Raw genomic sequence first — 21,749 nt, 5'->3', positions numbered from 1 at the left:
CATCAGGTGTGCCACATGAAATTATCCGATTTTACTTAATTGGTCCAAAATCACAATTTCTTAAACTACAATTCATGGATCATAGTTTAGCGAGCTATGCCAGCATCGTACAGCGACAGGCAGAATAATTAAATGCTTTTACGTTAAAAGGCACAAAGTACTTAAAAAACCCACAGAACAATTTTTTTTACATTTTCCTCAGACGTGTGCAGTGAGAATTTTTCTACTCTAAAAAAAAATCAGCAGCATAATGGCATGATTGCCTAAGTATTTTTAAGTGTCACAATCAACAAACCTGCTTTTTTCTCTTTTTTAATTAATAATTTTTTTTTTTTTGATTTTCGGTCATCTGGGTCATGGTAACCGAGAATACTACACTCTTGATTTTTACTTTTTTCTTGTTTTCTCCAAAAAATAAAATAAAATAAAATAAAATAAAATAAAATAAAATAAAATAAAATAAACTAAACGGTTTAGGCAATTATGCTATGAGGCTAACATTTGTGCCAGTGCTCACTTAAGGTTGTAAACCAGTGATTTAGGAGCTGACGTACTCAACAACGCCACAAAAATGACGGCCAATAGTGGAGAGGGAGTGATTCTGAACACAGCCTTCGAATGATGCCTCTCCCAAAAGCCTGGCGCCTCTAGCTCGAGCTGTGGTTCTCCAGCTCCGAGATTATATTGATCAGATTTTGCAGGCCAAAGATGTATCCGGTGTCCTGGCCCTCATGGACCACGCTGTCCTCACGGTAATGTCTGCAGGTGGTGTGGGCAAAGTCTATCATCCGAACGTCCACCACTGGGTTGCGTGAGCCCGCGTGGGGCAGAAAACCGCCGCCGCTGCCGCTGCTGGAACAACTGCTGCTGTCATCAGCACAAGCGCGCGGGAAATCAAGCGCACCCGCTACCCCCACGTCTTCCTCGCCCTCCCTTTCAGCTTCGGTTTCCGCCCCCTCGTCCTCTTCATCCTCGTCCTCTTCGTCTTCTTCGGAGAGGCCGCCCTCGGTGCGTCGGCGCGTGTGCTTGCGGTGCGGCGCCCCGTCGTAGATGATGAGCAGGGAACTGGAGTAGAAGCGGTAAGACTCGCAGGCCTCCAGAGCGGCCTGCATGTCCCGGAGCCTGCGCAGCACCGGCGAAAGGAGTTCGTGACGAAGTCGGCGTCCGCTGTGAAAGAACTGGACCAGAGCCTCCTTGAAGTCAGACAGGGTGAGCTTACGCCCGTGGTACTTGTTCATGAACATCAGCTGGCCTGTGTCAGACTGATACACCTGATGGGAGAAAACCATGGAGATGTTACCAAGGTGATAATTTGCCCCTCGCGGTCCACATAAAATGAGGTCAAGGGCCAGATGGGGCCCCCAGGCTTCGAGTTTGACACCTGTGGTCTAGCCCAACGGTGGGGATGCTTTGGTGCTCAATGGCTACTTTTTTTTTTTTTTTTTTTTAAACTGACAGATGGTCCAGGCCATTTGAAGATGAGGTTGTTTGTTTCTTTGGAAGAGCAAGAATGTTCATGGGTCAGTGTGACCGGTTTATATTTTTAAATAATTATTTGCTTACTGTTGGAAAGTGCCCATAATGAAATCATTGACTTGCATATAAAAAGTGTCTAAATGTGACGCTGATGACCCTTCTTAGCCTCTTGTGGAACTGCTGGAGGACTATTTTAATATTTTGTCAGTTTGTCATGATCTGAATTTGGATTTTTGCTTTGTTTGGATTTTATGTCTTGTTTTCCTTGTGACAAGTTTCATGTCTAACTCAGTGGTGTTATCTGCAAAAAAACAATTTGAACTTGACCAAATCTGGATTTGAGGTTTCAACCTATATTTGAATACAAAATAAAAATGTTTTTGTTTGTTTTTTTACTTTAACAGGCGTGAATTTGACTACATAACAACATAATCAATTAACCAAATGTCGTTAGAAACGGCCTTAATCAATTCATCTCAAACTAATGGATTGTGGCAGACTGAGCCTCTGTTCTGTTCAAGGTTTTATTCCTTCTTAAAGGGGAAGTCAACCCAAAAAATTTCATGACAAGAATATGTTCTATTCTGTCCCACAAGTCCAAACATGATCTTCTGATTAATATTGCCTTTGTGAAGTATAAATTAAACAGTAAAATACACCGGTTTTTAGCCGTCTTAGTGGGCGGCCATTTTGTCGACTGAAAATGACATCACAGTTGCTCAGGGCTCAGAAAACAACCAATCATGGCTCAGCATCAGAAAACAGGTTAGCCATTAGCCGTTATCACCATAACAAAAAACTTCTTGACCGTGTCCAAACTGAACATTATTATGTTCTGGATTACGTTATGTTTGGCCGCTGACGTGAAAGTACCTGCATGCCACAGAGGCGAACTCCGATGGAGGCTGACGTGCTTTGCTGGCACTTGCGGATCTGAACGGCTTTCTTCTCCTCGGAGGCGTCATCTCCGTGCTGCCGTGTGCCCATCTTCAGGTCCAACACGCACGGCACAGCGTGCTGCCACGTGAGGTTCTCCAGCAGGATGAATTCTGAGGCAATGAGTCAAAGTGCTTTTCCATTTATTGTTTTGCGTGTTTCGAAGAACGTCACCCACGGTAGGACAGTGGCGGGTTGTGCACGTCACACGTAGGCCTTCAGTGAAGTCCTACTTAAATAAATCCGAGAGAATATATTTAAGATTTTTGAACGGTTGCCAGTTATGACTTTTGGGTGTGTGACGGCCTCAACCCAATAGTGCATGCTACTGGTATCATGAAATCTGCCTGGCAACACAAGCTAGCTGAATTCTGATTGGATAAAAACTCGAATCTACAAATTCAACACAAGGATATAATATGACATCAATGTGAAGATTATGATCATGACTTCTTGATTTTGTTAGGCCGGCAGAGAAGACCTTGAAGGCCTTGACCGCCCGCCACTACTGTAGAATGAGAACTATAATTGGGAACATTTCATGAAATTGGGATGGTTTAGTTTTGAATTGATTTGAATATGTTTTTGGCATGAGGGTTAAAAGACACGCTGACTTGTTTGTAGCTGATGATTCAATCAATAAAAATTTTTTTTTTTTTTTAAATGACAATCTGGATAAATGCTTCTTGCGGCAAATGTTCCCAGCTGTGACTTTCCGTTGTTGTGTCTTTGTTTCAGCGACAAGGTCAGATCAAGTCACTCACGGGTGTGCTTTAGTAAGGTGACACCAACGACACGGATAGTTGAATATTGCTACTGTCGGCCTTAAGCCTTTGCCGGCCTTTGTGTGCGTGTGCGTGTGCGCTATATAAAGCGAGCCATCACGTGTCCTTTCATTAACACATTTGTCATTTATGACATTGTCCGGCGCGAGCGAAAGGATACTGTATTGATTGCGGTGCTTGGCGTTGTCCTTCATCCTCTGTAGGTGCTGCTGGTGACACTTGAGGCTCCAAGGATTGTGTTTGAGCTGCGGGACAGCACTACTGTGGCTGCGCTCCAGGCGGTAGTACAGCACCTCGGCCTGCTGCAGCCACTCCAGCTCCACATCCTCTTGCAGCTTGTAAGCACTGAAGGGCAAAGGACAAATCACTTTTTCAGCATGCGAGACAATCCAAAAAGTTGAGTCACTTCAACTGTCATACGCCGCTTTCACACCGAGATCCCGTGAAATGGTTGCATCAAGCGCCGTAACAGGACACCTTTGCCTTTTGAGTAAAACCCGACACAACAGGCAGCTGTGAGCGGCATGATATCCCGCAATCAGACAAGTCGATAAGTGACACCAACATCAGGTGTGACAGACTTTTTAAAAGGTGCTAATTGCTTTCAACACAACAAACCAGGAGAGGGAAGTCACAGGTGTTCTAATTCACACCACAGTCCCTGCCTGGCAGAAGACCCTTTATTACACTTTGCCGGAATCGTCTCAGGTTGCTGATTTAGTCAACTCTTGCAGACTTGTAGTTTTGGATTTTTATGACATTTTGAGTTATTTTTATTTTATTTTTTTATTGTGTAAGTCTTAATTAATTTTCAGTGGGTTTGTTAGTCTTTCTTAGCTTTAGTTTTTAAAAAAAATCAGTTTTAGTATTAGTTTTTGTTTTCAAAAAAATGTTACTTCACTTATGTGCAAGATTAGAAACACACCATAAGTATTGTGTACATAAAAATATTTGAAAAAGTTTTAATATTACAATATTACAGTTTTACAGTCCACAGACTTTGAAATACAATAAGCAGAAGAAATTAAATGCATGCATGCGCCCTAATTATAAAAGTTTGCCAAGGAAGTTGCCAAATGTTTTACAGCAAAACAGAACATGAATGACTACTCAGGTATACATATAAAAAAAAAGCAGCATAAAAAAGTGCAAGCCTTCCCAACCATAAATTACTTTTGAAGTAAATGAGATTTTTCAGCGATGATTCCATCATCTTCCACGTGACCATGACGTCATAAATCTGCCCAAAGGGGTGTGGCCTCCGTGGTAAAAACACTCCCGCATCTCACCTCTTTTCTTTGCGCAAGTGTCGGCCTCGTCCCTCTTTGCTCAGGTTTTCGCTCTCCACAAGCGGGGAGGACGCCATGGCGTTGCCCCACTTGAGCATCTTGCTCTTGGGCTCGCTGTCGGCCGAGGGGTCCTTGTTCTCCAGGTCGGCCGCCGGGTCGCTGTGGAGGGGGTAGGCGATGAGGCAGAGGTTCCCTTCGTCGTCCTCCTCGAAACTCACCGACACCACGCCTGGGACAAGATGGACATGATGTCATTCCAGGTCATGTCACGTGAAGGCGAATTTTAAGATTAGACAGAAAATTAAGAGTCCAAACACAAACGACATGATTCGACAAAAGTGACGTTTCAATCCCGTTTATTGCCACGCACATCACACATAATGTACAGTGTGTACCGTATAGCACACAGAATGTACCGTAGTACAAAACAGCAAAGGTACTTCAGAGATAATTTGGAAAAAAGGAAATCTCAGCAGTCCCGACATTCCCTCTTTGCAATGACACAAAGGAGACGAGTTGAAGGACACGAGAACAGAGAAAGGGCGTGAGAATAAAGATAAGATGGGAAAGATGCTGACAGAAAACCAACCAATGCTGGCAGAGCAACAAAACATTGATGGGAAAGATAAGGCCTTTTTTTCCCCACCCTTTGGTGGTCACGTAATTCTTTTGTTTCTTTGAACACTTTTTTTTTGCAACCAGACACAAAAAGCAAGTGTAGCTAATGAAGAAGAGATTGAAAGATTTATCGTTTTACACGAGCAAAATTATGGAGCCGATCATTGATTAGCAAGTTTTTAAAAAATGCTAACCGAGCAGTTATTCATGGGGTGATTTCTTTTTAATTCAACAACTCAATATACACCCCAAATTGCTGATATAAAACCAGAAAATGAGTGAAAAAAAAACAGATACACTCCCCAAAAAACAATCAGACTTCACGCGCTGAGAGATTCTGGATTATTAACGATGGAAGCACAAAATTTCTCTCGAGTGAACGATTGAACGTAACCGGAATTTATTATTTCGCATATCCGATCAATTTTGCATAAAATGCTAAATCTGCGCCGATCTGATCCCACCCATCGAACCTGTATAAAATCCTAACAGATTATCTTTAACATCAATGATATGAAAAAAAAGCAGGAAGCTGAAGTTGCCCGGAGGCATTAAAATGCTTATGAAAAGTAGCAAGTGACAGACTGGTTCTTAAAACTTTGTACTTTAACAGCCTGTGTGTAAAAACAAACAAACTGGCAGAGCTTGTTAAGTGTGCGAGGCAGACTGCGAGTTGACGTTCAGGTGAATGTGTTCAACCAGTCTTGCAAGAGTCGCTCATCACAAGCTCGAGCAGGTGTGGTGCGAGTCAGCTCAAGTTTTCAGACACTACACATGACCTTTCGACCTCTCACCAGCAGCTCCTTGGAAGTGTGTGCAGTCTGCTTCCCAGGAAACAACCAGACAACCCGCACCCAAGTATGCACATCTGACTTACCTATGCGAAAAAAAAACCGATCCCCCACAAACGGGACACCGTGTCCTGTTTTCTTTTGCTTACCTTTCTTTTTTGTTTCGCCACAGCGCCCCCTTGTGGCACTATGTGTTAAAATCCCTTTCGTTTTGCAGCGGTAAATAAAACAAGCATCTCATAGCACAAGCCAATAATTGACGATGGTTACCTCTGTACTGGGGGGTGAACCTTCTCATCTCCGCAGGCAGGCTTTTGTAGAACTGATGCTCGCGCGGGATGAGGGGCTTGCAGATCGTCTGCTCTCCAAAGCGCAGGACGCACGAATGCCCCCCCACCTGGTGGATGAAGGGCTCAAGTATGACCCCTTTGTCCATGTAGCACTGCGGGTGCTGCTGCTGCTGCTGCTGCATCTTCAGCTTCTGGATCTCTGCATCCTTGGCTTCTTGGGCCTGAGCCTCGACAGCCGGACTCATCCTCCTCGGGCCCTGGCCACACTTCGGCGGGCATTAGCCTCCTCACGCACGCACGCACAATGCGGTGGGGAGGCTGCGAAGCGCACACGCTTAGCTCACGCACTGCGGATGTGCACAGATGAGGCGCAGTCCTTCGGCTGTTTGTGCAAGATCGGTATTGTTATTGTCTCCTGAGGCGGTTGCTGTGCAGATGATCTGCTTCTCCGGAGAAACCGAGGACGATGCTTATCAAAATAAAGCGCAAGGGGAGGAACTAGATGAGAACGGGAGAAAACGACTTAGATGTCATGGATGATAAACTCCTTTTGGACTATTTTTTTTTTTTTTGCTAGGCAAGGAACTAAAATAGCGATTATTCAGATCCCGTTTGTGACTCCGAGGCAAGACTCAAGGATCTGTGACAACAGAGAGGCTGCTCGCCACTTGACAAGCTCTCGCCCGACTGACATAAGCCCCGCCCCCTTTGACGAGACACCCACCAATCAGGAGAGTCCAAAGCAAGCGGTTGGGAAGCAACCCTGGTGAGGAAAGAGAGCGAGAGGAAGAAGGGAGGGGCTAATATGAGAGGGGAGGGGGGCGAGGTCGCAAGAGGGAAAATAACAACAAGAGTGGGGGCGGGGCCAAACTCAGCTGCGTGACAGAGGGTTTGAACAGCCTGACAGATGACAGGCAACATTTTTTAAGTCAAAGTGAAGGGCAAGAGGAGGTAAAAACAAACTCGAGTGTGCAGTGCAACACTTGATGAGTAGGCGTATCTTTAAAATGCAGTCACACAATTTAGGAACTCACTTTAGAGTTTTTTGAGTTGCTAACTGTTGTTTTGTTAGGGTAAGATTAACAGGGTTAGAATATAATGATTAGACGTCGCCAAACTAATTGTACTGTCAGCCAAAATTTTAATTCCTAGCCAGCTTCAGATATGCTCCTACTGGTGGGAAAAAAGACAAAAAAAAACAAAACAATTACTACATAGTCAGTGTTGCAGTTTCAGACGTTTATTGAACTGCGCAATCCCCCAAAAAATACAAAGTGAGAGCACTCGCAAGGAGCTGCTGTCGACTGCAGCTCTCGCCCCGACGCTCACACGGACCCAACTTGACCGCATTAATGATACATGTATAACTATTATACTTCATATAACCAGTTTTCATTAACACTCTGTTTGATTAGGGTTTCCTTTATTATGCAAAGTGGACTCTTTCTTTAAAAAAAAATAAATAAATAAAAAAGCTACAGGAAGCCCAGAGCCCGGGATCAAACCCGAAACTCTGAACTGTGAGGCCATCGTGCTAACCTGCATGCACCCACTTAAAAAAAATATATATATTGAACAGGAACTGATGTAAAAGTAGCAAATGAGAGAACAATATGTGGCGAGACAAGTACGTACAAAATAGTAGGTGAGGAGACAGCTGCCAAGACCTTGTGCTCTGACCATAGTGGAAACTTAAATCCTCATCTCACAGGCGCCTACCTCGTCTTGACACAGATTATTAGCTGCCAAAATAACACGGGATTAAACAATTACTCACTGCCGTCCGTCTTCATTCAAAAGCGTCTCATTTCCAAGCCGACAGAAAACGACGGACTGTGCAGCAGTATTTGAAGTTTGACAATTTAATATTTCACAGTTGTCTACGGTCGGCTAGCAAGAAATTCTTTTCCCAGTACGTGAGCACGTATGTGTGCTGTACATTAAAGTTGACCCGGCAGAGCAGAGAATAGACCCAGAAAGATCGTCACTAATCTCTCTAATCTGGCCTCGTGGAACACCGGGGAAAAAAAATAGCCGCTGACAAGCCAGTAGAAAATAGTTTGGAAGTCACACTAGAACGACTTTTCTTAAAGCGTTTTAATTGTGGTCAACAAGATGGGCCAGTAGAATGGGTTTCACATAACGCAATCTGGCTACGGTAGCTTTGATCAGCGAGCTGCCGAATATTGACCTTGCCTGCATGGCCTCTTGTCACGAAGAACACGAGACACGCGCTGTCAGTCAAATGCAGTCATGTCAACCGTCAACATGACAGATATTTTGTCACTCTTCTAACATGACAGAGGACATTCCCAGTAAAGCCCTTTTCAAGTCATCAACACAGCGATTGCGCTTTCGGAATTTCAATCTGTGCAATTCTAGCATAACTCCCCACAAAAAGAATAAAATCTATTAATAATTTCCCAAAACAAAATGTTATGGAAACGTGGGAATTGTTCCGAGTCAAGACGAAGAAAGGCGGGGCAGCTGATGTAAGAGTGTGTTTCAGCAGCTTGACACACTATGCAGCAACCGTTTCCAAGTCGAAATGAGTAGCAGAGTTGGTTAAAAACGCCGTGTACAGGATGCACGCAGACAAGGACGGGAGGCCAACAGGAAGTTGGACTCCTGTCCCCCGACTTCCACAAAGCGGGCCGTTCCAAGAATGGCCCTCTGACAACATCAGAGCCTTTTCGAACCTTGACAAAAGACGAAGGACAGATTGGAATCTAATATTTACAACGAGGATCGGTCTGCTTCCTGTTGGCTCAGCCTTTCGTTGCATAATCTTCTTCTTTTAGGTTGGACTCATTTCACGTACTTGGACTGAGCGGAGACATCTCCAGCATTCGTTTATGAATAACAAACTGGCTTTTGCTCATTTTATTTTGAGATCAAACATTGTCGCTATTACGCTCCAAATATGGTGAAATGAATATTTTTACACCACTCCAATCACAGGTTTTTTTTGTTGTTTTTTTTAACAAACAAGTGTTGAAAATAAATAAAAAAAAAATAGCTATAAAATGTTTGATAATTAACTCATTCATGATAAACTGAGCTTAAAAAAAAAAAAGATCTTTGACGTCTTTAGCCGTCAATGGCAGTCAATGAGTTAAAATATTCACAGGCGGATTTTTAACATTTCCTGACAAACTTTGTTTTTAGAGGTGAAAGGATTCTGCCAGCGCAATTATATTTCATTGTCGCACCTTATAAGTTTGGATCTGCGTACTTTCAACTAGGAAACAGAACCAGTGCAGCTGTGAGTGGGACAGACTGCAAGGTCATATGACTGACATCAAAGTGGGTTGATGCTTTATTGAATCAAGCTCCAGGGCTTTGCAGCACGTTCGCGTGTCCCAGATATTGAAATGGCATACCTGTGAGGTCGCAGCACCATTTGTGATGTCGCTCTCTTTTGCTCCTGTGCTTTCGCCGATACTGAACGAGCAGCTTGCAGCACATTGGGCTCGTTCCTAGATAACCAAGACAGTCCCAGTTATAGAGAAAACTCATGTGATATAATTGCAGGATGATTCCATAGACTTAACATAAGGAATAGGCATCAATTCACAGCCACTTTTGCTTCAACGGGCAATTTAGAGCGAGCAATTAACCTAACATGCATGTTTTGGGTTGGATTCACTCACTTGGGCAATGCTTTGTCGTCTTTTCTGTTGCCGGTCTGTCCCTATGGAATGACCTCCCATTAAATTTTGGGCAAACTCCCTCTCTGTCCACGTTTCAGAATCAGAATCAGAAAGCCCTTTATTGTCATTGTATTCAGTGTGCAACGAGATTAGAGAGCTCCCCTCTCCAGTGCAATACAATAATTTAATTAAATATATAAATGAGATTAATTAAAGATAAAAAAATTTAAATAATTAAAATAATCACATTTTTAATTTAAACAATTAAATTAAAAATAAATTATTTAATTAAATATATAAATTAGATTAATTCACGATTAAATAATTTAAATAATTATTATTTTTAATTAATTATTTTTAATTGAATTAATTAAATTAAAAATAAGTAAATTAAATTAAAACCTGTTTGAAGACACATTTTTATTCTTTAGCTTTTGACTCAGCATGAGAATGTCACTCCTCTGCTGTTCTTCTCATATCTAATACGTGCTATTACGTTTTAATTTGTGTTCTAATTTCCCGCTAATTTATATGACACCATATGGAAAGTGCTTTGTGACAGGCTCCAGCTGTTGTGAAATGCACTATATAAATAAATGCATTTTTTTTTTCTGGTTTGAAGAACTAGTTCATTGTGTCTCTGTATTGTTGACCTTATGTCCTGAAAGAGATTTAAACGGTTTAGGATCGTGCGACAAATAGTCTCATTTACTTGGCAGGAGTCTGGAGATTTACCTGGAATGATTTATGCCCTGGCCAAGTGGAAACATGCATTGTTCCGTTGACTTGAATACAGTATATGGATCCCATACAGACCAACAAATATCGGGCCACCAACACGTGGCAGCATCTCAAACACTTCTCACACACACACACACACACGTAGTGGAAAAGATTTTACCTGCATGGTGATCTGAAGGGTCATGTGCCAGACTGATCCTCTCATCTCACATGAGATAAATCCTATAAGCAAATCCTCCCGGGTCACCAAACATATACGTCCACACTAAAAATACAACACGCCATCGGCAATTCGGGCGGCCGAGTATCTATTAATGCGCAAAATATGCTTCACATACAAGAGACATGTAAACAAGGGGAGTCACGCATCGGAAAAGATTTACCGTCTGACATCAATATAGAAATTGTGGAGGTCACGTTTGTGAGTGAGCGTTGACAGAAGCTTGGCTTCCAAAGTGAATGCCGATTTTATGTTTGATCTCTATAAAAATGCCTCGTAATACGGACATGGAACGACAAACTAGTCGGTGTGAGCGTCAGGGCGGCTTTATTGTGCGGGACGGCATTGAAGTTGCTCCACATTCGCGCACACCCATCCTGAAGCTGCTTCCTGTCACAAATGTCTTCCAGCATCGCTTCCTGAACAACTCGGGATGTCAAGGTGATGAAGGGCAAGGACAAACTAAACTAAACTAAAGCGAATCATAATGACAAAGGCAGACTATTCTAAAAACACAGCTACTCAGAGACATTTCTTTTTTTTTTTTTTTTACAAAGGAAACATTGGCCCTCCTTTCATTTTTCTTCTGACTGCCTTTGAATTACAAATTGAAATTCAAATATTGCATGGAAATGTTTTTCAAATATGTCAAATACGAACGACACTGTGGGAAGTGGACAAGACGTTAGAGTTTGATGAGTATTTATGAAAATATAAGTGCATCCCAAATATTCAGGATACTCTGAAACAGTTTGACTTGAATTTTATGTGAACAAATCTATACTAAAAAAAATAAAATAATAAAATAAAATAAAAAAAGCACATTCCGTGAGGTGAGGTGACCAAAACACTCCATCCATCTGATCCTGGTCTAGCCCCTCTGTCAAATTTTAGAACCCATTGTGGCCCGCCAATCCAAAAGTTTGCCCACCCCTACTTTACACAAAGTATGAGCTTGTGTCGAGTTGCTTCCTTGACATTTCCGCATGTTTTTAAGTGTCTCAGCCGTGATTAGCCACAATCCCAAAAACACGCGTGTCATGGATGGACAGGAGAATAAACGTATACCTCAGCACGTTGGCAGCATCCCTCCAACCAGATATAAACACCCCCCCCCCCCCTGCCACAAATGACATTCCTTACACACCTTATCACACACTATTAAAAGCTAACGCTAGCCTAAGCACAATGGAATGCCCTCTGTTGTCATTCTGAACACCACGGAGCAAAAGCCAAACTGAATTTGTATGCAACTCCGTATAAGCCAACAAGGAGAAGCCACAGCGTTCATTTCAATTTGTTTCCATTAAATGTAAAATATATATTGAAAGTAGGTAATTTTGTAACACAATGCAATGTGACCATGAAAGAGGAAAATGTGAACCTCAAAACACACAAACGTGAAGCCAAGACCAAGAAACCTGATATCGTCATTTGCAATAATTGCAATGAGAAGTCAGCTCCAGGACATTCAATATTGTAAAACAAGACTGCATGCAGAAGGGAAAACTGTTCTCGGCCTCGCAAGACAGCCAACCAGATGAATATTAACCCTTGGAACAAGCTCCAACATGCAGGGCAGGAACACATGAAGTTAATTTAAGACTTAGTGTCACGGAGACGCAGAAACATGAACGTTCTTTTCATTTGGAATAATGTGTTTCAAGAAGTTCCTCACAAAAAAAAAAAAAAAAAAAATTTAAAATCCGTCACACTCACGCACTTGAAATGTGACATATTATTTAATTTGACATATACGTAAAGGACCTGGAATGGCCGTCACGCGAGGAACAACTGGTAAATGAGAGGATGACAAATTTAGGGAGGCACGGAACATCTGGCTCGTGTGGTTGTTAAGGTCAACCTACAAAACTCACAAAATACAATGAACACATCAGAGCCACTGATGGCAAAAGGCCAATGGAATCACACACACACACACGCACACACACCCCCACACGCACCCCCACGCACACCCACACACTGCTGCCAAAAATTGAAACAGTATCATTGCCACTGGCCCTCACCTGAAACCAAACAACAAAAAAAATGAAAGAAGCTGGTTCAAAAAAAAAAAAATCTCCAACTCTCTCCAACTTGCTCTCGCATGCCTAACAGGCTGGGAACAAACCGTCCTTGAAGCAGAATCACAGATGAAATCAAATATATGAACCGAGTCACACGGGAGCACATGCATACAAAATGTACGTGTCAGTGCAGCTACACGTGAGCTACGCTGCAAGAAATGAGGCCCCCGCCAAGGCTGAAAGAGGTTGTAGGGCAGGTGTGGTCAAACTACGGTCCGGGGGCCACATGCGGCCCGTTAAAAGTTTTAACCTGGCCCGCCGAACTTGAAAAAAATGAAATGAATAATGTTTTATTGTCTAAATACTGTGGTTTTTCAAAGAGAGTTGCTGTGGCTTATATACGGGTGCGCCCTATAGTCCGGTAATTACGATTAAATAATTTGGTGAGAGTGGCATGGTGGCAGACTTGTTAGGAAGTCCGCCTCACAGTTCAGAGGTGCTGTGTGGAATTTGCATGTTCTCCCCGTGTCTGGGTGGGTTTTCTCCGGGTACTCCGGTTTCCTCCCACATTCCAAAGACATTCATGGTAGGTTGACTGGACACTCTGAATTGCGTTCGTATGTTTTTTGGTTTTACGTCTTTGTGTGCCCTGCGATTGGCTGGCAACCAGTTCAGGGTGGATGTTGAATGTGAATGTTGTTTGTGTCTCCCCCCCCGTGATTGATGAGCAACCAATGGGGATGTTTGCCTTTCACCCAAAGTCACCCTGTGTAGATTTCACCAACGCACAACCTTGAATGGAATAAGCGGTATAGAAAACGGACGGACGGGTGGACTTGACGTGTTTATGTCCACGCCAATGTGAATGCGGGCGTAATTCAAAACGGGATGTGTCAGTGAAATATTCTTCGCCGTGATCTGTAGTTCATAGAAGACGTGAGGTCATCAAACATGTTTCCATCGGTCTTCAGTTTCCAGTGACGGAGTGAGGGAATCCTCCTCGCATTCCGTCTTATGCAACAGCCGCACGACTGTCCCCCCTTGAGTACGCCGTGGCTATATTCTAATGGACCACCGTGAAGATCCGTTTCCAGTCGCAAGGAATGAATACAGGCAATTTGCAACCAAATAAAGCCTCGAGGCCGGCAAATATCGAAAGCTCGCAAGTACGTCCATGAAAGGATGCAAACGCAGAGAATCGTGCACATGAGACCTGGCTTGAACTATGATCTCACTCGTTTTTTGTTTTTTTTTACTGTACAATATTTTCCTAAGAAGAGAATGCATTCAAATGCATCCAAATGAACCACGAACATGTTGGCTGTGTTTTTCATCTCAATAGCTTTAGAACCTTCATCCTTGCTCCCGTAGTCGGCAGTGTTACCCACGGAACCAATCTGCCTCCAACATTTTTTTTTTTTTAGAATGTTACTTCCACTTCAGCCCCACTAACTTGTCCAAAATTGCGACTGGCTTCAGCTCTTCAGGCCTGCACCCAAATTCAATCTTCAACCTAATCTGCTGGGTCAAAATAATGTCCGGTCATGCTGTTTCCATGAATCCATCCATTTGCTGTATTGCTTATCCTGTTCAGGGTTGCAGCGATCTGGAATATTGTTACATAAGCGAGCAGGTACCGCGTGTGTCTGTGGAGAAAGACAAGCGGGCCTGCTCCAGACTGATATCAACTAACAAAGTGCTTCGGAAGGATACCCAATCCCACCGGAGGAATTTACGGGTCGTGTGTGCGCGCGTGTGTCTATTGGAGAGGGGGAAGACTTTCACATTAGAAGTGAAGCTTTACGTTCTGGAGCCGATCCAGAAGATGAGTCTTCAGATTGTGTCCTTGATGTACGCATGCTGTCCGTTGTATCTATTTTGAACTGCCTCATTTATAAAGCCAGAAGACAGATGGCGCGAACAGCGCTGATGAGCCAACACCGATGACAGAAATGGAAGTCTGGCGACAGATGAAAAACAACCTGCGATGCCACCGCGGGACTTGGAAAGCTCCTCCGCTGACATGATGCCAGGGTGTATTGAGTAACCGACTAACCGCCATAACCCCTTACCACTGACACGGACACTGACCCTTACCTCCACGGGTTAGTCACTTGAGCTCAGGGGGAGGGGTCGAGTCGGGTTCAAGACAAGAGCACAAAACTGGTGGGTAATTTCTTGCGTCGGTATCAAGTCTGTGATGAGTTGATGTCTGAATAGGTTATCGGTTGGTAAAAAGTGTGGAATTTGTAGAAGAGAGAAAATCCACTCAAACACAGGGTGGCAGGAGGTAAGTCAAAACTGTGAGGCAGACATGCTTACCTATAGGGCACAACACATCCTTACTTCTAAAGGTGCTTAGCGTATTTTTCGGACCTGCATATAAGCCACAGCAACTCTTTTTAAATAAATATATAGTAAATTAATAAATAAATAAATAAATAAAAATAGAAATACAAATATATTATAAATATATTATAAATATATTATAAATATATATAAAAAATAAATAAATATACAAGCCGCACCAGACTATAAGCCGCAGTTTTCTAAATTGAAAAAAATTAATTGTCTGCTGCATGTACAGAACAACACTGCAACAACTTTGCTAATTAAAACAGAACAGGTCCAAGAGAGAAAAAATAAATAAATAAAAAATCGAGATTTATTTCGTGTATTTTCTGAACTATAGAGCGCCCCTAGTGGTGAAAGAAAAATCCCCAGAAAAGCCGCACGGTTCAAAATCTAGGAAAAAAAGTAGCGGCTTACAGTCCGGAAAATACGGTGCATTATTTTTAATAATGCTAACATCTGTCTTGCTATAAAGATTTTTTTCCCAGTAATTTGCATGAATAATTACAAAATAAATAGAACAAAATCCAATCGAAGAAAATGATTGCAATTTGATTTGGGGTTGAGCACGTGTGCATTTGCAAGTCAGTGCATTGCAACACAGTGGATCATTCTGAGAAAAAGCCGTCCCCATGTTCTTGGAGTTCGTTCAAGAATTAGTGGGTGGGTTCATTACTTTCGACTCAGTCAGTCTGCCAGGACAATGTCTCTGTTTTGTCTCAAAGGACACCAGTCACACACACTTGGGCTGTGTGCAGAATGGAGTGTTATGTCACAAAACGCTCCACAACGACACCGTCATTCGAAAAACAGATTCGGAATTTCTTCTTTTCTGGTGATGGTCGTTCAGAATTGTAATTATGCAAGCTATGCAAAACAATATTGCTTATTTTGTTTGCCTGGCGGGAGCCTGGTTTGACATCTTTGTTTATGTTACGCCGTCAGGCTTAACTCATCTATCATTGGCCGCCTGGTAAGCCAGTCATAAAGACGGTGACACGAGGGATCCCAAGAATTGAACTCCAACCTTCCGAACATGCTTGGCCTCTGAGTGAGTACAGCGAGCATGAATCACTCGGGAACGAAGACTTAAGTTGTCTACGTCAATAATCAAAAGTGTAAAAAGAGCCCAGAGGAACACCTCTGACATTGACACGAAAATTTTAAGTCTCATGACAGATTTTCAGAATGTTGTATTTGAGTTGTTTTGGTTGATTTTGATTGTTGTCATCTGAAAAATGATACAGAGCACACTGGACTAAATATGATTTTAAAAGAGTAATGTAATAAGCCCTCCAGCATTTGGAAGACATAGATCAATTTTACAGTTGGTCAGCTTCAGAAGTTGGGAACCAGAAGTGAATATTTGGTCTATGTATCATTGTCAGGCTATAAAAAAAAAAAGGACCTTTTTTTCTATCAGACGCCATTTGAGATTTATAAAACTGCTCTGAGGGTTCTAAATTTCTACAAAGATGGCACCATGAGCAAATGTTAACTTTTTTTCAATTGTAAAAATGTTTACAATTGTTGCATTGTGCTAAGAAAATGTCTTCAAAGCGCCAAACAGCTCAGATGCCGACCGTCTGGATTTTTTTTTTTTTTTAAATTTACAATTCACAAATGCAATATAATGTTTTTCTTTTTCAGAGTAGTGTGTTTTAGATGAGCATAGATCATGTGGGGCGCCCATGCGATGCTGAGGGGGGGAGCGTGTGACCCTGGGGAACATGCTTTTTTTCCCCGCCAAACTACAATAAAGTGTAATTGCACATCCACTCCCGTAGGTGGCAGTGGCGCTCTCCTTGCCCAATATGCACAGCAAGTATTAAATTATTGTCCATGAATGACACAAAGCAGGACAATTGCCTCACAAGTTCTGAGGTTGTGGATTCAAATCCAGGTTCTGGCCTTCCTGCGTGGACTTTTGCAAGTACTCAACAAGCCACCCTGAGTCAAAATTGACGTGGCGCGGTGCATAGCTCGTCAACACCTACCAAGCAAAGTTTGTTCAATGGCAAACAGACAAAGGTAGAAGTCACACAGCTCCAGTTATGCAATCCCAGAACCAAAGCACGACTGTCTCGAATGTGTGTGTGACACCTGCCTCGGAAGTGGAGCGATCAAGAACGGAGTCCGGATTAATTAGAGCGAAAACAACCCCTCCTTGCCGTCCGTGAGGCCGTCCTCCACCGATAGTCTTCCATGCTTAGCGGAGACCTTGACTGGCAATGTCAGGCTTCTTTTGGGGCCCGGAAAAGACGGACAAAGAGGAAAGCCACCAGGAAACCAAATTACAGCGATGGAAAAATGCAACGGCTGCCCCAGTGAGAAGAGCGAGACCTTGCGTCACCCTGCACACAGGATATTGCCTTGCTCCAAATTACATAGCAACACATTAGAAGGCGGAACAACCGTCAATAAAAGTAAGCAAATACTTTACAATTCATGCCCCATTTCCCTTTCACATAATTAGCCTGACTTTGTTAAATGCAGTAATTGCATTTAAATTATGTCCAACGGCTGACGTAACACATCTGGCTTGAAACGTTCATGCCACCCAACAAGGCCAAAACGCGCGCACACACACACACACACGCATGCAAATAATACCTTTTCATTCTTCTGTCAGTCTCCCCACAATGTGAGTTCTCCGGGCTGCTTTCGGGCTTGTTTGTAATCAATGGACTGTTGATTGGTACAGCAGCACACGGCCAACTGGCCATTCAGACCAAATTCAATGGGAATGACGCAAATCCTCGTTCCTGTTCAGGTTGCTGGTGGCCACGGCTTGCTGTTGGATTCTGGCCACATACAACATGTACAACATGGGCCAACGTCAGAACCGTGCAAAATAAAACTGAGGATGTTATTTAGATGCATTTGGGTTTTATTTATTTTTTTTTTTGCATATACCAAGTAATAAAGCAATAAAGACCTTTTAAAAACATCGCAGACTGCTACGGGAATGTAATTATAATGTGCTGTGAAGAAACTGAATTTCTTGCAAAAGCAGCTGTGTTTTGTGTACTTTCTTTCTCGGGAATTGATTTCACAAGTCACAGAGGATGACAAACATACGGAGGGAAAAAAAGGGAAAATGCAACTTTTACTTGCAAGACCCGCCAATCAGACACAACATGAAAAAATGTGTAACTCCGACACATACAAGGGGAGTATGTGAGCTCGAGAGAATTAGGGCTGTAATTCTTGAACAATATCGCCATCTACTGGCATTTTAGTTTATGCGGGCCATTTTAAATTACTAGTCTAAAGGCGGTCGTGATCTATCGATCAATCTAAAGTTTGAAGCAGGAGCACGGTGGACTGAAGAAAACAATTTTACAAAAACACGAGCAGGCATACTGTGGAAAACTCTAAAACAAAATGAACAAAGTCCCGAAAATCAAATCTCAAAGTAACAAAGAAACACTGGGAAACAAAAACACTGACCAGGACAACAAACAAAGTCTTGAAACAGCGACGGTGACGTTAACAACAACAACCCAAGAAAGACTGAACGAATGCTGGGCACTAAATACAAACAAACTGACGAGACAATGAGGAACACCTGGACGAGACATACATGGCTGAGGTTGCTGATTGGAAGACAGAAGGGACCTGGACGACCAGCACAGGTCCACACTATAAACTAACGAGACACACAAAGGAACACAAGGAAACCTGAAACTAAATATAAAACCAAAATCAAATAAAACAACGAAGAGAGAGAGAGAGAGAGAGAGAGAGAGAGAGAGTGTGTGTGTGTGCCTGCAACCATATAATTTGTCCAGCAGAGGGCAATGTCTCCAAACTCAGCTGTATTTAGATTGTCGTGATTCTTATTATTCACGTACTGTTTTTAATTGAAGGCCATATCGAACGTTTAACTATTACAAACTTCAAAAAGTGTGCAGTTGCCAAATATCCCAAATCAGTTTTATACCATGACTGCTTGGGGCGTACATTTTCAGCACTTAAATGGATGCTGATGACGGTCCTAGTCTGTGTCAAATTTATGGACCATTCTGAGTTATTCTGAGTTGCTTTAAATGGCGGCGAGTGGGTGTGTTCTTACTCCCATTTAACACAAGTTCGAATGTGATTGGTGGATTTTTAACAGCCACATTTCAAAATAGTTTATTATCTCATCTTATTATCGCTATCAGTGAATTGCACAGGTCATATTGATGGCGGATTAAGTTTTCAACTCATTTGTCTTTTTATATCACATTTGAACTGGAGTGTGCCGACATTTTATTTATTACCGGCATGTAGTACATGTCGATTTTGTCTAAAATGGTGTTTCAAAGCACTCGACTGTTCCACGAAGACGTTGGCGGCCTCAGCAGCCTGAGTCCCACATACTGTAGATGACCTTTTTTCCCCATACACTGCAGAGTTCATCCCACACAGATGAGAAAACTCTTACGCATATTACAAGCGCGTCTTGGCATCTTTTGTAAGAAAGTTCACTGGATACCTCAATGTGCCAAGCGTGTCCTGAATGGAAACAGAAGATGAAGTGAGTTCCAGCGCATCGGGGCCCGAATCAAAAGCAGTCCAGAAAATGAATGGATGAATGGATGAAATTATGTAAAATTCATCAACTCGTTCCAGTCTCAAACCAATGAAACCTTTATTACTTGTATTGTGTTTTGAGCGACATTTGAATTCATCTTAACTGTGATAGAAGTCAAAAGCACAAAGTTCACAAACAACCATTCACATTAACATAACACACATTCATATATTCATTATAAGTGAGGACCCTCACGATACCAGAACCTTTATATCATCAGGCAGATGCACTAGCCACCATGGCAACGTGCTGCTCTAAGAAGGATCCAGTAAAGAACGACGTAAAATAGCAATGTGCAGATGTACCTGTTTTTTTTTATACAATTGCTGTGTTTTGTGTGTGTGTGCATACATGCAATCAGAGGATTGAAAAAGTAAGCATGGTTTTTATTCTGAAAAAAATAACCAAGAGATGTATTAAATCATAGTTTGAATAAAATGCAAATTACCATTAAGTATATCAACTTTTTTTTTTAAACTGTAAAATGTTGAATAAAATATTTTAACTGAAAATAAATCAACAGTCTCAATACATTTTTATACCGCAAATATAGAAAATGTTTTACCGTAAATGAACGGTCCAGTTTCGGCAAACACGGCTGCCGGTAATTTACTAAAGAAATAAAAACAATTAAATTCAAAATAAAAAAAATAAAAAAATCATGAGAAACTTTTTTTTCAAATGTGGAACCTTTTTTTTTTTTTATCAGTAAAATCTTGAGTCGTGTACATTTTTAAATTGTAAAATCAACAATAGCAGTATATTTTTGTCCCGTAAATGTTGCTTTTCGACAACCTCAGCTGAGAGTAATTTACCCCCCAAAAAATGTTTTTTTTTCTTTACAGTGCAGCTTACACAGTCAAATTACTGTCCTTTTCGCATTTACACATTCAACACTCAAGCAGATTTGACACTTTGTTCTTTGTTAGCAGTTTCTTGGCACTTTGTTCTTTGTTAGCAGTTTCTTGGCATGGTTAATGAGTACATCTCGTCTTCTCTTGCATTCAATAATTGTTTTTGTTCGCTTCTTAAGACAATGACATTGCTTCATTTACCTCTTTGACGTCAAACTGTCGTCAACATTTGCGTAAGTGTCACCACCTAACGAAGAGGACATAAAAAGCTCCTGAAGAAGACGGCAGTTTGACGTCGAAACTTTAGCGCAGGTCAATAAAGAAACCTCACAAAAGTGATTATTGAACCTCTTAGCCTGTTTCTCTCAACACTCTCCACACCATCAACACCGTGTTGGTTTGTAACAAATTTTTTTTTTACCGCATCACATTTCCTGCAATGTTCATCTGAAAGGGAATAAAGACCGAAATTAACTCCTCACTCCTCCACCCTTCCTCCCCAATGCAATCATTGAAGACATTTTACGAAGCAGATTCTTTTCACACACTTTTCTTTGCATAAAAAAAGCTCACGGGAGCAACCACCTTGCAACTCAAGTTTCATATCGTGCACTGTATCGTTTTGCAATTGAATAAATTAACGTGAGCCATGACCCGTTTGTCATTTATTCGTAGCTTCAATTGGAATTAAAATACAATACATCCACATAAGCACATCATCATGGGGAAAAAAAAGAGAGAGGAAATGCACATGTTCATACAATACAATCAACATCCATCTTTCTGGCTGTGTTCACATTCAGCAGTGTGTTAATAGCAGACGTGAGACATCCCATGGCCCCTGAGATGAGTGTCGGAGTGTGAGAACAATGAACACACGAGCACACGCAAACACACGTCAAGAGCCAACACAGGTCCGATTAAGCAACCACTTCATCTTCACTGACAGTTCGTAGTCGCGTTGGTCGTGTTCACGCCACGCCAGGCCATGTCGCATCTGACATGAGCCAGCTGCAACCCAAACAACATCTACAAAAATGTCTGCCTAAGATCACATGCGAACCAAGACGGGGACTGTACATTGCGGTTCTCCACTTTTGTATATACAACATGTACATTTGTGTCTTTTTTTTTT

The 21,749-nt window shown here is 42.0% G+C and overlaps 1 protein-coding gene across 1 annotated transcript; it reads right to left on the bottom strand.

The window, feature by feature from the left end:
- Positions 1–435: 435 nt before the first annotated feature.
- Positions 436–6,879, bottom strand: LOC148326914 (inositol hexakisphosphate kinase 2-like). The gene is made up of 5 exons (XM_088309194.1): positions 6,166–6,879; positions 4,487–4,715; positions 3,358–3,542; positions 2,350–2,525; positions 436–1,271 (listed from the first exon to the last, which is right to left on the bottom strand). The coding sequence occupies exons 1-5, from the start codon at positions 6,428–6,430 to the stop codon at positions 648–650; spliced, it is 1,479 nt and encodes a 492-aa protein (XP_088165320.1). The 5' UTR covers positions 6,431–6,879; the 3' UTR covers positions 436–647.
- Between the last annotated feature and the right edge of the window lie 14,870 nt (positions 6,880–21,749).

Source organism: Idiotropiscis lumnitzeri, chromosome 11 (assembly GCF_059441095.1).
Source record: "Idiotropiscis lumnitzeri isolate Australia: NSW breed Sydney's pygmy pipehorse chromosome 11, RoL_Ilum_1.0, whole genome shotgun sequence".
Lineage (NCBI taxonomy): Eukaryota > Metazoa > Chordata > Actinopteri > Syngnathiformes > Syngnathidae > Idiotropiscis > Idiotropiscis lumnitzeri.
This window is presented reverse-complemented; position numbering and strand designations above follow the sequence as displayed.